The 20927-nt window shown below is 41.3% G+C and overlaps 1 protein-coding gene across 1 annotated transcript in view; it reads left to right on the forward strand.

Moving 5' to 3' along the window:
• Positions 1-20030, forward strand: part of ptprdb (protein tyrosine phosphatase receptor type Db) — a 91180-nt gene extending 71150 nt beyond the window's left edge. Inside the window, 10 exon segments of the mRNA XM_054604031.1 lie at positions 3877-4052; positions 7543-7662; positions 8531-8685; positions 10480-10765; positions 13493-13671; positions 13882-14008; positions 15921-16046; positions 16160-16314; positions 18904-19039; positions 19167-20030. Of these exon segments, the coding sequence (XP_054460006.1) occupies positions 3877-4052; positions 7543-7662; positions 8531-8685; positions 10480-10765; positions 13493-13671; positions 13882-14008; positions 15921-16046; positions 16160-16314; positions 18904-19039; positions 19167-19235 (1529 nt within the window). The 3' untranslated portion in view covers positions 19236-20030.
• The last annotated feature ends 897 nt before the right edge of the window (positions 20031-20927 follow it).

Raw genomic sequence — 20927 nt, forward strand, 5'->3', positions numbered from 1 at the left:
GCCAACTGCCTTAAATAAATAGTAGGCAGCATTTCACCTCAGCTGGGTCCATCCATACAATCTAAATTTACATTTATCAATTACTAAAAACAAAATTTCTAACTAACAGCAGGAGAAGAATACATTAAAGTCAATCAACTAATGAGGCATCTGTCTGTAGTTTAAGTGCACGGAGACAGTGAGGATTACATTGTCATTGTAATCGGAGTGACTGTAAAAGGAAAGGAAGGGAGGAGGGGCAGACTATCCGACCCTGCTGCAGTAAAATGAGAGATTTTCTACGGGCACTCTGGTGCTAGGAAACACTACCACTTTTGTCCACAGGGACAGCAAAAATCAACACAAAATAAAAGTTCTTCTTCGTTTTCTTTAGGATAATAAAAAAAACTTGACCTTGAACTAGTACCTTAATCTACAGAAAGTTTCAAACTGCATTCAAACTAGAATGTAAATGTGTCAAACAAACAAACTCATGTGAGAGTTTTACACAAGACGGAACCTTTCCAGCAAATAACTTATTTTTGAATAAAAGTGAAAGCTAATGGTCATTCCATTGGAAACATCTGCACGCAGCAGCAGAGCTATATGCCTCTGCCATTTGGACTGAAAGCAACTACCATGTATCAAAGGATGTCAGAAAAACATCCATCTAGAAAGTGCCGTGGAAAAGTAAAATAAAATTATTGGAATTCCTATATCAAAATGGCCTGTATTGAACAATGAAAAAAGTTTTTAAAAAATCCCCTTACAGCGGAGCATAACAAGAGAAATGGACAATACCAGAAGTTAGAAATATCCAGCACTCTTCGGATTTTGAGAACAATCTCAAACTGTTGTATTTCAAGGACCTCCAAAATCAATATACAACAGACAGAAGAAGTGGTGCTGATGTTTCCCCATCCTATTAGCAAATGGCCTCCAATCAATTTAAGTTTTTGCTAATACTAAATAAAATTCTGTTAAAAGCGCTACTAGCGGATAGCCTGTTCTTTGGGTACAGAGACATTAATACCGCCACCACGGTTTAGGCTTTACAGTATACTGCGCAGTCCCGTAATTCTAAAACTAGTTCATCATGCCAAAGAAAATAACTCTAGATTCAGCTTTTGGTGAACTTTCCAACTTTAAGGACATGATGATTTAAATGGACGCTCATTAAGTTTGTACTTGGAAGTTGTTTTCCTTAACCTCAGACTCATTGGCGTTTTCAATCCCAAATGGCGGCATTTTGTGGTGGAAAATAATACTATCTATCTATCGATGTCCCGAGATGAGTCCAAAGTGAGCGTTGAAATAACAATGAAATGACAAAGAGTGTCTTTGTGGTATTTTATTTCTTGCAAGAAAGAGGCAGAGGTTTACAGGATCACACAGAGCCCACAAAGTATGCACTGGCGAGCCCGCAAAGAAATGCACTGAAGAGAAGGCTTCACACTCTGAATATAAAGCACAAAAACAGGACAGGGTGGTCAAGGCTATATTTCAGTGTCTGCAGACTCTGTTCTGATTTAGCATATCTACTGGCGCCTATGAGGAATAGGTTGAGGAGGGAGATGTGAAGGTCAGAGGGGAAGAAGAAGACCTTTTGTACAGAGGTGTTTACCTCCCTGCACCTGGCCTGTAGACATAAATCCTTTACATAGTATATCTTCAAACATACACAAATATAAATCACACAGTATAACTAAAACCTAAATTTGCTATTACAATCTCCAAACAATGAGTTTCATGTGCTTGCTTCTATACTCTGTTTCTTGCCATTACTAGCTTTCGGTGCAGCTCCACTTCTTTTGCAGACTATCCTACAGAGACTCACTATCGCCTCTCGAGTAAAAAGTGGTATTACAAGAAAGTACAGGCCAGGGCTAGTCGGTTAGTTTGCTCATTTCAGCAGATATCTCTGCAACAAAATACATGGACATAACGTCAACACTCTAAACTCTTCACATTCTGTTATGTGTAGTGTTAGTTCGTCTTTTTAAACTAAAACTCTGGCCATATCTAAAACATTGTACTTTTAAGGTTGGAAACGAGGAAGTGCATTATGACAACGCAGTGAGTCATCACAAGTACAGAAGTACAGTTCATCGGTGTGAATTTGTGTGTGTTAGAGCTGCTTTCCATGACGGGTAAGATATAAGTTCATTTATGAATTAATCAATAGCCTATTTATTGATATAGTTTCATGGTCTGCCCATTCTACTGGACTTGGTCTTTTTAAATAGTCTGAAATTAGAATAGTATTGGTCCTGTTCTCAGTGTGCGTCATGAAGCGCACACACCCACCTCAGCTGGGAAAGACCTGAGGCAGAGAAACTGGCAGCTCCAATGCGGAGAGAGGGAGGCAGTGGGAGGCCAAGCCCAAACAGATGAGCCTTATCTGGGCAGAGCATGTGTGAGCAGCCCTTCCACCCCCGCCTGTCCTGGAGCCCTGGCTGTCTGTCTTTCTTTCAGCTTAGAAAACACATATACTCATGAGCATGTCCAAACGCACCAGAGCACACACACACACGCACACACACACACACACACACTCTCTTTCTGCGACAGAATTAAAACACATGCCCAGGATGAGCACAAGCGCAGATATGCACTTTTGCTCCCAGTCTCCTCCACACATGCTGCATGAACACACACTCTCTGCCAAGCCAGTGTAGCCAGCAAGTAACTGGAAGTGTGTGTCTGTGTGTGTTTGTTTTATCTGCACGGAGCTTCTGCTGTAGTCCCTTGCAATAAAGTTGCAGCACATCAAAGCATTTAGCCAAGCTGTCATTTAAAGACTGAGGCTGATAAACATATGTTAGAAGCCCTTCTTGCCGTCTGTCCCCATCCCATTTGAAATAAGTTGTGTAAACAACCCGTACTCCTCTGTCATTTAAATGTGTGTGTGTGTGTGTGTGCGTGCGCGTGCGCGATGGAGGCTTGGGGTTTTACAACTGTGTGGTGCTGAGTTGTGCTCATGTGAAAAAGCGTCTTGAAGAGAATCAGCTGCAGGAGTTCCTTCCTGTCGGGATTCTACTGTCTGCTCATTGACTTCCATCTTTTCAAACGTACACTGCCATCAGACGACTCAAAAGGAGGTTTTGTGTCCCATTTTGGCAGATTCGGGTCACGGCTGAATGCACACGTACACACCCGTGTGTACGTCTGTGTGTGTACTTTGGTGGTTTTGTGTGTGTGTGTGTGTGTGTGTGTGTGTGTGTGTGTGTGTGTGTGTGTGTGTGTGTGTGTGTGTGTGTGTGTGTGTGTGTGTGTGCATGTTTGAGCTGTGACTCAGTGATTTTTGGGATTATGGTATTAGGCCCCAGATGAGCAGGACTGATCCTAAATCAAATACACACAGATGGTCTCTCAACGTCGCACACACGCACACGCACACACCAACACACACACACACACACACACACACACACACACACACACACACACACACGTACATACACAATCCCCTCCAGGACAAGCAGTGTCAGCCGAGTTTTACACAGAGACGGCCCTGCAGTCATATTGCCATTCAAAGCGACACATCCAGAGTATACTCAGATTAGGCCCATGATCGTCTTAGCATGTATTATAAAACAAGACGGCTGAACAATCCAACACCAAAGAACGCTCGGCCCCGCTGAAAACGTTAATCCCCCCGCCATAACCTCAGATGATCTGCGGTCTTTATTACTGCGACGTGAACCTGCTTTCACGGCAGGAGACTTTGAATAATCCTTCTAGATTATTTCACTGTGAATCAGAATAAGAATCAGGTTCATCTGCATAGGACAGACACTGTTTCCATCCCATCAGTGACCCTCAGCCCATCACAATTCATTCTCCACCTCTCTCCGTTTTATCCTCCTAACTTCCACTCTCTTCCTCATCGTGCAGGTGTCCCGGGCAGTGACTACATCAACGCCAACTACATCGACGGCTACCGCCGTCAGAATGCCTATATCGCCACTCAGGGATCCCTCCCTGAGACTTTCGGGGAGTTCTGGAGGATGGTCTGGGAGCAGCACACGGCTAACATCATCATGATGACCAAGCTGGAAGAGAAGTCACGGGTGAGAAAAAGAGGGAATGGAGTAACAATGGGAGTATGCGACATCAAGGAAAGGGCTAGCACAGCAAACATGATACTAGTGCCCTTAAAGGAGAGAATGGAAAGGGGAGGATGGAATAAAATAGAATCAGGCAGAAGAGGAAGGGGAAGGAGAGGATGGTCGCTTTGGGAAAGGGTCAATTAATAGGATGTCATAGTGCAATATTAAAGCTGGGATAGACACTGGATGGTAGACTATTCACAGCAAGCACTGACCACAAGCCATAATGGAGTAAACGTGGGGAGACTTGAGTGGCCTAAGGGACCATAAATATAGGATTGGGTAAGGTAGATGTAGTAGTGTAGGGTCATTTAATGTTACTAAAAAGTAAACAGCTGGATTTTAGACTTTTTTGCAAGTTGAAATGTGAAACATTTTGTAAATGCAACATACCGTTACAGATTTTGTTGTCAGCAATTTTACAATAAATGCAGAAAACCCTATGAAGTACCAACAATCTTTACACCAACAGATACTTGTTCTATGAAGCAAATGAGGAAGACCTTTAGTTCTTTGGTCGGTGCCTTTGTACATTGACAGCAGGTCACTTAACTGCATGCGGTACTTACAGTGCATTATTTATTTGCTTCACCTGCAGCATTCTGCATTTCAGATGATTGAGGAAATGTCAGAAGAACGACAGCGACATGTAGTGTAAGAGTGCAACCGGACCCCCACTGTCAGCACAGGAAAGGTTAAGTAGGGTAGAGTAGGACTGGATTGTGTAGAATATGATTGGATGGACTGTATGTAGGAGCATGTTAGGAGGAGGAAGAAGTGGGAACGAAGTGTAAGATTATGAGGTATAAAAAAACGGGATTGGATGTGGAATAGGAATGTCAGGTTGAGTGTGATTAAGTAGAATGTAGTTGTCAAGGACAGGGCCGTTTCTGAAGATTAAATTACAATACAGAAAGAGGAATAAAGTACAGTGAGGTTGGAGTTGGATAAGAGTAGAATAGGATTGGATGTGGTTGGTTTGATCGCAGTGAGGAGGGTACAAGACATACCAAGACATTCAGGGCAGTGCATTTCTTTAGGATGAGGAAGAACAGTAGAATCCACGATGGATTTAACAAGGAGAGGACTGAAGAGAAAGGACCAGCACAAGTGTTAAAATAGACTATTAAATAAACCAAAAGACAACCAACATTATTATGGCAATCAAGCTGAAAGTGCTGTGGTTAAGTGAGAGTAAAGAGTATGATAATACAAGGTGGCATGCAGTTTATCCAGAATAGAGTAGGATACAGAAGAATGTAATAGAGTAGAATGGTGAGCTAGTCCTGGGGGAATTACAAGTACAGCTAAATAGGGGTTAGGTAATGAATTAGAAAATCATTTAGCTTAAAGGCTTTCCTCTGTTGTTAACAGAATACACACTTGAGTAAAAATTCAATGTAATGAGAAAAAAATAACAAGAATGGCTGGAGGTATGAATCATGATTACGTGCTAACCAATTATGTCCAGAGCCCTGTTCAGAAAATGATCCTTTCCTCTCATCTGTGCTTCTTCTCCTACTAACCTGTGTCCTGTGTTAAAACTCTGTTTGCTTTGTTCGACTTTTTCCAACTGTCTCTGTTGTGTCTGTTTGACCCTCAGATGCCCTCTTATTTCTTCTCTAAGGCAAGACCTCTCTTTCTCTCCTTTGCTAATCCCTTTTTAAAATGCACCCTTACCTCACATGGTTCTCTCCTTGCCTTTTTTTTTTACCCTCTATTCAGTGCCCCCTTTTTTTCTGCTGTTCCTCCCCACCCCAGCCCCACCCCACCACCTCCTCTGTGCAATAGCCAGTGCATTGAGTGTGAATGCAGGATTGTTTTCACCTCAAAACAAGGCACTCGTAGTTAACTCGGTCTGAAAGGGGTTTTATTGTAACCACTGCAGGTCGGACACAGTGCACATTAGCGTCCACAGTTTGCATGATCACGCCCGCAACTGTTTTTCTACTTTCCTCAACGCAGGATGTAGCCATTAAAGAAAGACTCCGACTAGAACTGGGACTGCAGAGCACCTAATTGTAAACTGCAGGCTTTAACTGTCTCGTTAACATGATGAATCTTTATTCGTGAATGACTGCTTAGCTTTAAATGATCTAAATTCAATAAGTGATTACCACATTACGCTACAGTGAAGATAGTCAATTTACTTAGCTGTTAATTATCAGCCCACTAACTCCACATCCACTGTTTGAGGGAGTGGTGGGATGCTTGGTGGAGGAAATGATTCGATCTCATTTAACACCTCTCAACATTACGCCATTATGTGTTTACGCATTAACAACACAGATGATCACAGATGGTCCCGCTGTGGGAATCTTGCCAGCATCCTTCCCCTTAGCACCAATCAAACTACGCTAAGGGCGGGGGGCAGTTATGCTATTAGCCAATATGTCACTGGATGTTACAGCCTTGGCACCACGCAGGTTTAGTCTTTGGCAGGGGTCTTGCCCGCCCCCCCCTACGTGGACGGCCGTTCCTATCCCTGCAGTGTCTCAAGGTCTGGTGGGAAAACAACAGTAGAAAAGCTGTAATTACAGCCTGAACGTCCCGGGCCAAAACGCATAATCCCCAGTCTGGAGCAGCGGAATGCAGAGCGAGCTGAGCTGAGCTCCCTGCAGTCTTTGATGTGAGGACTGGAGGGATCAGTACATAACGTTTGGTTTGGCCTGATTCTGCCAAGCCCCCCCCCCGCCCCTCCTCCACTGGGATTTCCCCCCCCTCTCCTTTGGGGTCTCTGAGGCTGAGCAGAAGGAACTACAAATATGACCGCTCTGTACAGGGTGTTTTGGTGGTCAGGGGATGCTGGGATTTGGTGTGCGGGGTTGTAGTTTTGTCGGGATTTGTGAATGTAGGGCGATCTACAGCATCAAATATGCGAGGGCTGAACCTTGGGTATCACTTGGCTTTTTCCAGCTCTGCAGTGGATCTTCGTGAGAGCCCACCAACCTATATGGCAATTTCATACCACACAGGTTTTTCTAGTATTTAAGGCGCAACTTATGCAGGATCACACCCCAGAAAGCAGAACTCTCTCTCACTTCCCTGTCTCTCTCTCTCTCTCTCTCTCTCTCTCTCTCTCTCTCTCTCTCTCTCTCTCTCTGTCTGTCACTCTTCACCCCACACACTCACTAAACCCGCTTTCACACACCAGGTTGTCGCTATATATGCACATGTTTTCCAAACATTACTGTCTGAATTTTGCAAAAACTCACTGATCTGCTTTAACACTCCCCTCCTCAATTTTTTTTTCTTTTTTGCATCTGTACACGCGCACACACACACACACACACACACACACACACACACACACACACACACACACACACACACACACACCAAAGTCAGCTCTCTCTTTCTCTCTTCTTTCACAAAAAAAAAAAAAAATGTGTACAGACATTATGCAAACCGCTCTTCATCCCTCACAGCTTCTTCCCCCTTCCCCTTGTAGGTGAAGTGCGATCAGTACTGGCCAACGCGGGGCACAGAGACATACGGCCTCATCCAGGTCACTCTGCTGGACACAGTGGAGCTGGCCACATATTCTGTCAGGACCTTCGCTCTCTACAAGGTAACATGACGTGCTCAGTGGAGTGTAATGGGGTCGCGTGTGTATTGATCTGTTGAAATATTTATGCGTACCACTTTGTGTGTTTGTGCTTGATTCTGTGGCCATTTCACAGTTTGTACATGCAGCAACATTAATGTTAAAAGAAAAAAGGAGAACAACATACTAGATTTATTTGGTATTTTCTCAACTTAATGGGACCACCTGGTTCATTAGTCTATTAATTGGTATATATGCGAGCAATTCATTCCTGTTTTGCATTTTAAAGGATAAGTCTTTGATACTTTTTTCTAATCTTTTGTCATCAACTAATCCCCACAAAAGCCAAAATAAATAAATCCCACCAACAAGTATTGAACGTGTCGCCAAAGCCTGATACACAGTGACGTATTCCTCTGTGCCACAGACCTCCATTGTTGCCCCAAAACTATTAAAACACATCAGTGAGCCACACTGTTGCTCTCCGTGACATTATTGTGACCATGAAAATACTGTAGTTTATTTTTATGTCAGTCCCACTTGCTGTAAATACTCACTGGGCCTCCAAAAGTGTGTTAATCCCTGGCGGAAAATGATCCCCAAATAATAGACAATTTAGTCCTGATTTAGCAATGTTTCCCCGCAGTTTTAGGAAATTACTAAGCCTTTTTGTTTTACAATTTTGACATGTTTTTAAAGATGTATAGCTTCAGTTATATCTTCAATAAATTGGAAGCTTAATGCCACAGACAGCGTAGGGAGATAGGAAAGTACTGAAAGACAGACGAGCATGTCGTGGTGTTTTGGACACTATGTATTTGCTGACAATAAAACATAAATGTAGATTAACACCAGTTTTATCTTTAACACACTTGTCCGTGTGCTTGTCCAGAGCGGCTCCAATGAGAAGCGTGAGGTTCGTCACTTCCAGTTCACAGCCTGGCCGGACCACGGGGTGCCTGAACACCCCACTCCGTTCCTGGCCTTCCTACGTAGAGTCAAGGCCTGCAACCCTCCAGATGCCGGTCCCATGGTCGTCCATTGCAGGTATGTGTGTGTGTGTGTGTGTGTGTGTGTGTGTATGTGTGTGTTGTATTTCGCCCTTGCTTCATCTATGATTTTTCATTGGTTTAGTTTAGGACATTCTTAAAATTCACTGGACTGAAATGGTGTAAAAAGATTCATGTGTCCCTGACCAAAAAGGAAATACTTTTGGGCCTTGCTTGTGTGTGTGTGTGTGTGTGTGTGTGTGTGTGTGTGTGTGTGTGTGTGTGTGTGTGTGTGTGTGTGTGTGTGTGTGTGTGTGTGTGTGTGTGTGTGTGTGTGTGTGTGTGCTTGCATGAAACACTTATGTGTTATTTTGGGGTTTTGTTGGCCACATCATTTTCAAAAGCCCAGGAGTCTGTGAAAATCAAAAAGAGTCCAAGAGCACTTGTATAAAATCATTCACAGGTCCTGGACTGATTGACCTGCCATTATGCAAACCTCAAACCGTCCTCTCTGGCTTAGACAGCCACATTCCTCCCTTAACGACAGCAATCATCTTTAGGGTTTTACAACAGAGGCAGCCCCGATGCTGACCTTCTTTTCCAGAAGCAGCTGTCAGGGTTCACTATTTGCCGTTTACGCCGGTTTTACTGTTTATCTTGGTTCATAAGTTTAAACTCCAACGAGCAGCTGTCTGAGCAGCAGGCTCGCATGTTGGTTGGAAACGTGTCATTGCAGTCTCGGCACAGTGTTGAGCTCCAGAGCTGGAACGAAGCTTCCACCAGGGAGTGAAGGAAGAGAAGATAGAGGGTCGCAGAGGGAATATGGAGCCGAAGCTCTCGGGGAGGAAGAATTAGCGAGATATAGATGGTGGAAGGAAGAGCAGCAAGTGGAGAAAAGGGGATTGAGGGATGATTGAGAGCGGGAGGTTGCCAGGGACCGGGAGTTAGAGGAGGAGATATGTGAGAGGAATGAGAGAGAAGGTGAGGTCAAATCCAGGACGCGGTGAATGGAAATGATGAATTAAAGAAAAGGGAAGGTGGAGAGAAAATGGAATCTAAAAAAAAAAAACTTACAAATGCAAGATCGAAAAAGTGCTAGGGCTGGTGTGAGAGTGCTGCACGGGTACTTGGAGAGAAGATAAAGAGGCAGGGAGATGAGGACAGGAGGAGGGGGTGAAAAGGTTGGCAGGAGAGGAGCTCTTCCTAATCTTCCGTAGCAGTCAGATGGAGTATCTAACAGGATTATCAGTCAAATTTAATTATCCCAGCAAGACTCCATCATAATGTGCCTTAACATATCAACCAGCCTCTCTATCAAACAATGGGCCGCGTCTCATTCCACCTGAACGACACACACGCGCTAGTGCACGCGCACACACACATAATACACACTGATATTAATTTAACAATATAAAGAGGTTTTTTATTCGCTTGTTGAAACTTGCTTGGTAAGGGTGTTTCAGCATTTAGGTACTAGCACAGCAAAAAACGTGGAAGTGTTTGGGTGAGCAGCGAAATGTATTATATTTCTGGATTGCATGTCGATAGGAGAGGATATCTTCCTAATGCCAGTCAGACGGTGATGCTGACTCATCGCTGATGTCAATTGTTACGTCCTTTGTTGGAAATATTGCTTGCTGGCACCTTTGTGATACTTAGTTGATTTAAGCACAGTATGTTAGAGCTTTTTGCAATATGCAACAGGGCAAGATTTGTACCAGGTTTGAAGTCACAGCACACACTCAGGGAAAGGATCTGCTCGACAATTCGTACCTCACAGGTTACGTGAGAATATCGCATCACCATCTGTTTTCTTTTTTTTGTTTTGTTGCTCCGTCTGGTTTTGGCTCAGTGCTGGAGTTGGTCGCACAGGCTGCTTCATCGTGATCGACGCCATGGCGGAGCGAATCAAGCACGAAAAGGCCCTGGACATCTACGGCCACGTCACGCTGATGCGCTCCCAGAGGAACTACATGGTCCAGACGGAGGACCAGTACATCTTCATCCATGATGCACTGCTGGAGGCCGTGACCTGCGGGAACACAGAGGTCCCCGCGAGGAACCTGTACTCCTACATCCAGAGGCTGACGCAGATCGAACCAGGGGAGAATGTCACCGGCATGGAGGTGGAGTTCAAGGTGAGGACTGAATGTGTGTTTGAACGTTGTACAATGTGATCAAACTGATTTATGGTTGTTCATAAAACTGATCAATGATGATTGAGATATATTAAAAATATTGCTAAAAAAGTGTAGATCCAAATGCGACACAATCATACAAACCGTTTCACCAAATCACTGTTTTCTATTTTTCAATCCGTAACTACCAAATGGAAAATAATACTCAAGCTGTCTTTGTGTGCACATTTGTGGTGATGTGTGCTCATGTTGTGACGCTCTGAATCATTGGTTTAAAGCTTGCCTTGCTGAGCTGTTGTTATCACATTTAACTGTGATGGCAAAGCCGTTTCAGAGCTATGGGACCAGTGATGTGACTGGGAGAGATTATATGGGTGTAAAGTCAATAGAGAAGCCTTTGCAAGCTAAAACACAAAATACGTCTAATTCTCCCTAACAATATTTCACAACTTGTTTACCATGCATTAGGCAAACTCATTAAAATATTCAGTAATTAAGATCAGTGTATATGATGGAATAGTTGCACAAGAATGTGCCAGATTCCAAATTTGGGCTTTCATGTCCAAGATTTTTGACCAGGGGCCTACTCGTTAGGAGATTGCTTTAGATAAAAACAAAGTCCTTAAGAACTCTTATATTTTCACTAGTCATTGATGACCAACAAACACCTCGTTCTGGCCAGTCAGCCTGGTCACTGAGCATCTTTCCCAGGGTTATTGGTTAGAGGGTTTCATATACTCAGGATGGATGGCTGGATTTGAAAGGGGTTATGGGATTGCAACTTTTGAATCCAGGGTAAGAGAGTTCTACTGGGGGTTTAAGAGAGCATCACGGCTTTGGAGTTGTTATGTTAGATGGCTACACGCAGAAAGAAGAAATAATGTAGTCCAGAAAGTTGCAGTTTATAACAAAATCTCAGGGAAAAAGGTCATATGGGCACTTTTTGAACATTTAGGGAGCTGATCAGAATTCAAAGAGGGAATACAGAACACAGGCGTCAATACACAAGCAAGAAGAGTGAGTACATAAGAGAGTATTATTGAGTTGTGCTGCTTTAATTTTATTCTAGCTGATGTTGTTTTGTTTACTGTGATATTCACCTCTACGAGTTCTCAGAAGACCTGTCTGGTTTGGCTGGGTGGAAAGATAATTTACCCATACAGGTATATATTGAGAGCAGGTGGCTTAGATTTTTTCCTGGAATGGTTTATTTCTGCTCAGACGCTCAGAGGGCAAAGCAAACACAAAGCCATTCAAAGCAATCTCCTCTATCCCATGCTCTGGCATTCCTGTCCTAATGGCAGCGGTTTCCTCAGAATGACAATGAACCGAGAGCTCCTTGAACTGTTTGCTCAGCCTTATATTGATGTAAAACATATGCCAGAGGTGTCCCAGACACCACGTTCCATCTCGATCAAACACTTGCGGGACAGACAAAGGCACTTTCCACCTTCATCAACAAAACACCAAAAGGATGGAATTTCTCATGGAGGAGCAGCGTCGCGTCCCTCAAATGGAAGAAAGTTAGAGCATGTCTGTGAGAAAAGAAAGAAATGCAGCTGTCCTGGCAGCCTTCGGTAACCCAACACCCTTTTAAGACACACTGTTTTTGTTTCCTTACACAGAGAGTTTACTGGGAGAGTTTAAAGAGGTTGCCAACAGGGCATGATTTTATCCAAGCTTAACAGATGGTTAAAATAATGGGCATGTATCAAAGAAACGGAACGTTTTGTGTGTTCCAGACTGTATTGATAAGACAGAGTCAAATTCAAATCCAACTCACAGGAAGAATTGCTATCGTTGGCACCGAAAACCTCGGTTCAGAGAACCAAAATGAACTGGTGAACTTGTGGTTGGTGTGGGATTTTCCAGCGTGGTCTGTCTGTAAGAAAATAAGGTACCGCTGTTTTCTCCCACAGCGCTCCGGTAGCCTCCGAGGGCCGAGACTCAGTTCACGAGACCCCATTGTCTCTGTCTGCGGTTTCCCTCTGCCTATTCTCTGTTGTTCCGTCTTTCGGTTTCAAGTCATCCAATGGTCGAGTGTCAGAGAGAGTGTACAGTATGTGCTCACGTCTCCATGTATCCATACGAATGTGTGTGTTACATTTTTTTTTTTTCCTCTTTGCTGGTGAAGGATTAACTGTGGTTCACATATGTGCGTTGAGACAGTATGGGGCCTTGTGGTTTCCTTCCCCCCGACTCTTGATTTCCTTCTTCCGACTCTTGTTCACTTTATAATATTCCTTCTAAAAATCCCAACCGCTGCCCTCTTTCCCCTATATTGCCCCTCTTTTTGATGTCTGACTAAATATCCCCAGGCCCGCCGAGTCTAGCTGATTTTTTTTAGTCTCAGTCGTCCAGTTTGCCTGAGGAAAACCAAGGCTTGAGCTAAATACATTTGAATGAGGTCCATGGATTTGTCTAAACTTTCTTCCTTCCTCTTAATCAATCCTCCCTTGTTTCCATTACTCCCATCATCCTTTCCCTGATTTCTTTGGGTTCTGTCTGTTCTCACCAACACTACTTCTTGGAAACATAGTTTCTAATATATGATTTGTATATACAAGACCAAAATATATAAGTAAAAAAGTGGTGTCTTGTAATCCCATGTGGGATTGGCCAAATGTTTGACACATAAATGAAATTATTTAATTAATAAATGATTCATATACTATATCATGCCAGTCAATGTAATGTAATAAAATATTGATTTCTTTACCGTTCCAGCGTCTGGCCAGTGCCAAGGCCCACACATCACGGTTCGTGAGTGCCAACCTGCCATGCAACAAGTTCAAGAACCGGCTGGTGAACATCATGCCCTACGAGACCACGCGAGTGTGCCTGCAGCCAATCAGAGGAGTGGAGGGATCGGATTACATCAACGCCAGCTTCATCGATGGATACAGGTCAGACAAAATTGACCTGAACTCTTATTTTTCGATGTTCCTGTTTTCTTGTTGGTATTTAAGACATGACATTTTAGTTAATTCAGTTATTTTATGTAGACTCAAAGGTCTTTACAGGGACTATCAACTCTCACCGTAGCGTCATTCGAGATGGAATCAGTAAAGAGGGTGTATTTGTAAAGTTTTTAACTCATCTTTTTGTGTTTGCAGGCAGCAAAAAGCCTACATAGCAACCCAAGGCCCACTGGCTGAGACCACAGAGGACTACTGGAGGATGCTGTGGGAACACAACTCCACCATCGTTGTCATGCTAACCAAACTGAGAGAAATGGGACGGGTACGAGCACAAATCCATGCAAACACTCACACACTCATATAATCAAGTACCCTATGTTCAATTCAATTCAATTCAGTTTATTTTGTATAGCCCAGAATCACAAATTACAAATTTGCCTCAGAGGGCTTTACAATCTGTGCACATGCGACATCCTCTGTCCTTCCCTCACATCGGCACAGGAAAAACTCCCCTAAAAAACCCCTTTAACAGGGAGAAAAAAGGAAGAAACCTATGGGAGAACGACAGAGGAGGGATCCTTCTCCCAGGATGGACAGAATGCAATAGATGTCATGTGTACAGAATGAGCAGCATAACAGTTCTTAGATACAACACAGGGTATGTAGGGTACTTGCCAGTATAGATTAGCTCTACTGAGAAGCAAACCTTTAATTACTGCTGTAAGGGCTTGTAGATCTGGTGATAGTATGGATCAAAGCTCTAGGAAGATCAAAGACAAAGAGATGACAAAACTCTTTGAAAGCCACAGTAATTAAATAATTTTGTGTGGGCTTTCAGCTTTAAAACGTTAGACAAGGTTTCAATTAAAATCAACCCAAATATCATATTATGATTTATTCTTAATAACATGATTAACATGATCCAAAAGTGTACTGTAACAGACAATATCATACATTGTACTTTCATTAGACCTCATATGTTAACTAATTAATACAAATTAACGCTGAAGGGCTAACCTGCAGCATGATCAGCAGCATTTATCCCCCAGTCTTCCGTTTCAACTCCATTTTTACTGAGAACTGTTCTAACAGTGTCCATTTGCATCGAAAAAATACAGATATCATACGTAGTTTTTTGGGGGGAATATCTGTAATATCATATCTCATGAACATCATGTCTCATTTGGCTGAGAATAATTTTCAAATGAATAATGAATATTGTGTGGCCAGGATGTAATTTTCATGACAAAGTAGCCAGAAATTGTCCTCCTAATGCACTGAATCCCTCAGGCATGATGTAAAGGCAAGGCAAAGCAAGTTTATTAGTATAACATAATTCATACACAGTGCTTTACAGGTGAGCAGATAAAAGAGTCATGAAAGGAAGAGTGCTTTAGATCAACTAAAAGAACCTAGACAGAAAGCAGAGTGCTTTCTATCAGTTAGTAAAAAAGCATCAGAGGACAGTCTGGTTTTAAGCCTAGTTTAAAAAGTTGCTACGGTCCATGCACCTTTAATACAATCAGGTGGGTTCCAGTACTGGGCAGCATAGCAGCTAACAGCTGCTTAAACATGTTTAAATCCGGCAGTAGGTCTTACTAAAATATTTTTTTCCAGTGATCTGAGAGGTTCAGCAAATATATACATTTGTATCATAAATGAGATATATTTTGATCTTTCTCTATTTAATGGTTTATAAACAAGCAACAGGGGTTTAAAGTCAGTTCCGTGATTTACCGGGAGCCAATGTCAGGATTGAAGTAATCTGAGTAATTTGGTTGGTTCTTTTGGTTTCGTAATAACTCTAGCAGCTGCATTTTGTACACGTTGAAGCTGTTTGATTGTCTTTTTAGGTAGGCCTGTAAAAAGACCATCACAATTGTCAACCCTGCTGGAAATTAAAGCATAAATTATTTTTTATAAATGCTGATTTTAAAACTGACAAAATGCAATCAATTTTCAACACCAATGTTTTAGATAGTGCCCTTTAATTTTAAGTAATTATTTCAGTTTGTACTTATTTAGCAGAAGAATATTTTAAAACATACAGCTGTTACTGTGGGTAATGCATCAACAGAGGGATTCTAGGAAACAAAAAGGGTTAAGTGAGAGGGCTAAGTAAGTTGGGGTGTCATCAGCATAGCGATGATTTGAAATGTTATTGTCATTAATGATTTGACCAAGCTGGAGCATAAACAGCTCTGAACAGAAGCCTCTCTGCTCTCCTCCTGCAGGAGAAGTGTCACCAGTACTGGCCTGCAGAGCGCTCAGCCAGGTACCAGTACTTTGTGGTGGATCCCATGGCTGAGTACAACATGCCCCAGTACATTCTGCGAGAGTTCAAAGTCACTGATGCCAGGGTGAGTCGTCAGTTTGTTTGTGTGTAGGTGCGAGTGTGCAACAGGTTATTATTTGTACTGCTTTAACATTATTTTTGTGATTAAAATTAATAAAAAACATTCTCTTCTTCCAGGACGGCCAATCACGGACAGTTCGTCAGTTCCAGTTCACTGATTGGCCAGAGCAAGGAGTGCCAAAGTCAGGGGAGGGTTTCATTGATTTCATTGGCCAGGTGCACAAAACTAAAGAACAGTTTGGCCAGGACGGGCCAATTACTGTGCACTGCAGGTAAGACCTACTCCTCCCACTAACACAACTATATTTTATACCATGTGATTGTCGTATTCATTGTGACAGGTGAGTGACAAATTTAGGATAAAATGAAATAAATGAGTGGCGAAACATAACAAATGGAGATGAGGTTGAAGACTTTATTTTATGTACCTGACAAACCACAAACCACAGAAGATTAACGCATAATAGTCTATTTGAAGTGAGCAGGGTCCAACTTTTTTTTTGTAGCCTGTTCACACTAAAAGGAACATGTTCACCACGGTTGATGTGTGAACAACATGCACTCAATTCATTCAAACTGGAGGTTTGACTGGGCTTGTTGTACAGTTAGGGTTTGAAGACTGGGTCTGAGGATGGACAGTAACATGGGGCACTGATCCTAAACCATTAGCCTTAAAGGTCACTGGTCACAGTCATGGGAAACTACCAGCATGGGTTTTCCTCTCTGTTACATACGGTGTCTGATCTTTGCCATGTGTAAACAAACAAATCTGCATTAGGTCACTAGAAACTTAGCCAGTGAACATACTAGAATGCTAGTATGACTTTTTTTTAAAACATTCCATACTGTGACTTCTTAATGACACTCATATGACATACTTTACAATGACTTCTTTGACCAATTAATGATACTCTATACTATACCTTTTTAATGACATTTTTATGAAATACTATGCTATGACCTCTTTACATTGAAATTACATTAATTACAATGACTTTTTTGACATTGTAATGCCATCATATAATATGACTTATTTAAAAAAGAATATAACATGCTAAAGTATGATTTTTTTTTTTATGACATTTGAATGGCATACTTTACTACAATTTTTTTAAATGCTAATGACATACTATAGTTTCACTATTTCTGACATTTTCATGACATACTGGACTTTCACTTTTTTGAAAATTGCATGACATACAATACTATGATTATTTTAATGATATGATAGATGAAGACTTTTTGGACATATTTATTGACACACTACACTATATATATTTTTTTACAACATGTTGTACTATGGCTATTATTATCATTTTAATGACATATCATACCATGACTTCTTAATTACATTTTTATGACTTACTATAGTGAGACTTTTAGTGACATACTGTTATATGACTGTTGACATTTTATTGGCATACTATACAAGAAGATGAAGGACGACTCACACACTTGGAAGAACTGGGCTTTCGTAGGGGCCGATGGCTGTGTAGCATTCATGCAGGGACGTACATCAACGTTCTCCATACAGGCTCAATATAAAAAGACAAGTGGTATTCATGTCATATCTTACCCATTCTCAGTTTATTCCTACCCACAAAAGTCATGTCTCTAATGTAAAACGCAACACATCAGCTATTTGTCCACGATACTAGACAGGCAGATATGAAGTAAAAGAAATAATTCAACAGCTACTTTAACTTATTTACCAATTTGTTGTTCTCTCTTTCAAATGATCCAGCATATATATATCCATTCATTAAATGAAATTGCATACTTTAAGATTCTCCTCATCCCAGGAATATACATTAACATTAATGGTTTGTAAGAGTAGCATTTAACATGTAGTGAAACCTTTCCCTTTTACTTCTCTCTTTCAAAACATAAAAATGCTCTCACCTAGATTTCTAATGGTTTATTATTATTTGCTTTCAGTTTGATGTTCAGTTCGAGATTTATAAAGGATTTTTTTTATACATAGGCCCATTTATTGCTTTGAGTTTGATGTTAAGTCATCCAGATTCAGCATATATATTTTTAGGCTATTTATTTAGATATATGTTACTTTCAGTTTGATGTTTAGTGATCCAGATTGTATGTCAACATAGCTTTGTATGGTAAAGTACGTGGGCTCTGACAGGAACTTTATGGTGCATTCAGGTGTACCTTGTAAACTCAGAGAGCTCAAGCTGTTCTTGGTATAAAGTACTCGTACCTTCTAGTGGATCTTTTTTGTTGTTTTTTACAGTTAATTCCCAATTTACTGGTGAAATAAGTCATTGTGATGACATATTAAATAAGTTTTCTAAGTTGACCATGAAGTGCTACATTGAAAAAAATATCAAGCTTGATACCTGTAGCTTTTCTTTTTAAGGAAACATTTGACAAAAAAATAGAAAGTTGTAAAGACATGAAAGCAATGATCTGATGATCTTAACGAATAAAGACTCCGTTGTTTACCAATGGCATAGCTGCAGTGCAGAAACAAATGTTTAAATTGAAAACGGAATCAAATCGTGACTGTTCAAATCAGATCAATGACTATTTTGAACATTTAATGACACACTTTAATCACTTTTTGACAAATGTTTGACTTGGTATACAAGGACTTTTAATGACATACTATACTATGACTTTGTATGTACTTTATGTCACACTTCACTGTGATAATTTGACATGTTTTAGAAATACTCTACATTTTTTTAGTTTTAGTTTTTTTCAAGGCATATTATACTATAACTTCCTGATGACATTTTAATGACATATTCTACTATGTCTTTCTATGAAATGTTATACTTTTTTTACTTTTTTGTTTGAATGTATCCAGCTCTAAATATGTTTCCACTTCTTGCCAACAGTGCTGGAGTAGGCAGGACCGGTGTGTTCATCACCCTCAGCATTGTTCTGGAGAGGATGAGGTACGAGGGGGTGGTGGACATCTTCCAGACTGTCAAGATGCTGCGCACCCAGAGACCTGCCACCGTTCAGACAGAGGTGATCTTCCCAGCTGCTATCCTTCGAACTCCTTTATAATTCATGCTTTCTTTCCATAAAAACACTTGCCTTAATCAGTCTTTTTTTTTCTCTTTCACTGACTCAATATTCTTCTGCCTCCCTCCAGGACCAGTACCAGTTCTGCTACCGGGCGAGTCTGGAGTACCTGGGAAGCTTTGATCACTATGCAACATAAACCCGACTGGCCGCCTTTCATGCCACATCCCACCTAGTGCACTTTTCTTAGGTCACATGCGGCCTAAATCAATGCACTAGGCTGCAATGTGTCTTTGATGATTATTGCGACCACATGCAGAGTGAAGGGGACCCATCGGCTTATCCCGTACTCAGAAACAGCACCTCTAACTGAGCCATAGCAACCTGCTTGACAAGGGTGTTTCCTTTCACCCTCAGCCCAAACACACCCATTGGTCAGTCTGAAGAAGCAACTTCAACCACTGTTCCAATCAGAATACTTGATCAAATATTGTTTTTTTTTATTTTTTATTCCTTTCAGTGCTTTTCTGAGCACCCAGATTGCTTTACATTGTTTGGGTGTGGAACTCTCACCTCGTCCACCACCAGTGTAGCATCACCAACCTAGATACAGGACCAGGCTACAGTATTTAGCTGTCACAGGAAATTTAGATTTTTCTATCTTGAGGACTGTCCAGAAGGAGTCTACAAATCCATCTTATGGAAGTCTCGTGGACTGAAAGAACTGGGACTTTTGAGCACCAGAGAATTGCCAACGGAAGACTGAAAACACAGAGCACACAGTATTAAAAAGACAAAGAATACACATCCCAAAAAAAAAGACACCAAGCTATGTTTCTCTGTTTTGTTTTGGAAACAGAATCTTGTGTAGTTTCTTGTGAATGAAAAACAAGATATTTCTACCATACAGTAATAAAAAAACCACCAGTTCAACCTTATGCTTCATGTTTTAAGATAAAGGAAGCTTGAGAGAGGTTTAAAATGCATACCACAAAGTAAAACATTAATTTAGTTTTTTAGAAAAAAAATATAGATATGTGACTATCTTGTTTTTTAAAAACTGGCTATTCTCTATGGCATGTTCTGTTCTTTGTTTTTACAGATGTTTCACTTTGTCCCCACTGACCATACAAAGGCAAAGTTGTATTTTTTTTCCCTTCTGTGTAATCCAATGAGCTGTAGCGTTTTAAAAAAAAGTGATACGGTACTGTTTTAAAGTGTACAATCAAATCTAGTGTGGAAAATGTTCACAATTCTTTAAAAAAAAAACACCACCATTGAGTATCACTCCTGTATGCTATAACCCATGTTTTTAAAAACACACAGTTGTTCACCATGCACACAGGACTCTCAACCTCATTTCTATCTGGCCTCAAATTGGTCAAAGAAGGCAACCATGTTTGAATTCCAAGGGGCCGACAGAGGTGCAGTACTAACCCTGCTGCTACTAGGAAGTCCCGAGAATAATCTCGCCAAGGTCTTCTGTGTGCAGGTTGAGCGAAAGTCCAGATAGAAACTACAGAGAGCATGCACAGAAAGCAAATACGACAAAACATCTATTTATGTGTCCAAATAAGCTTCACCAAGATTTCTCAAGCAGGGAGCGAAACAGGGATGTAGAAAACAGGGTGGGATGAGGGTGTTGGGGGGGGGGGGGGTTGTTGGGGAAGGAACAATTTTCTCACTGGAATGCTCACCTATGACTTTTCTCTCTGTCTGATTCAGTGTGCAATAAGTAGATGTATTATATATTTTTGTGTGTAGTCACTAACTGCAGTTATATGCCATTATGAAGACGATGATATTGATGACACATCTTTTTCCAGACACAAAGATGTTACGCAAAGATGTTATATGATTCTTGCCACTGTTAAACGTGTCCAAACAGAGG

Source organism: Anoplopoma fimbria, chromosome 9 (assembly GCF_027596085.1).
Source record: "Anoplopoma fimbria isolate UVic2021 breed Golden Eagle Sablefish chromosome 9, Afim_UVic_2022, whole genome shotgun sequence".
Taxonomy (NCBI): Eukaryota; Metazoa; Chordata; class Actinopteri; order Perciformes; family Anoplopomatidae; genus Anoplopoma; species Anoplopoma fimbria.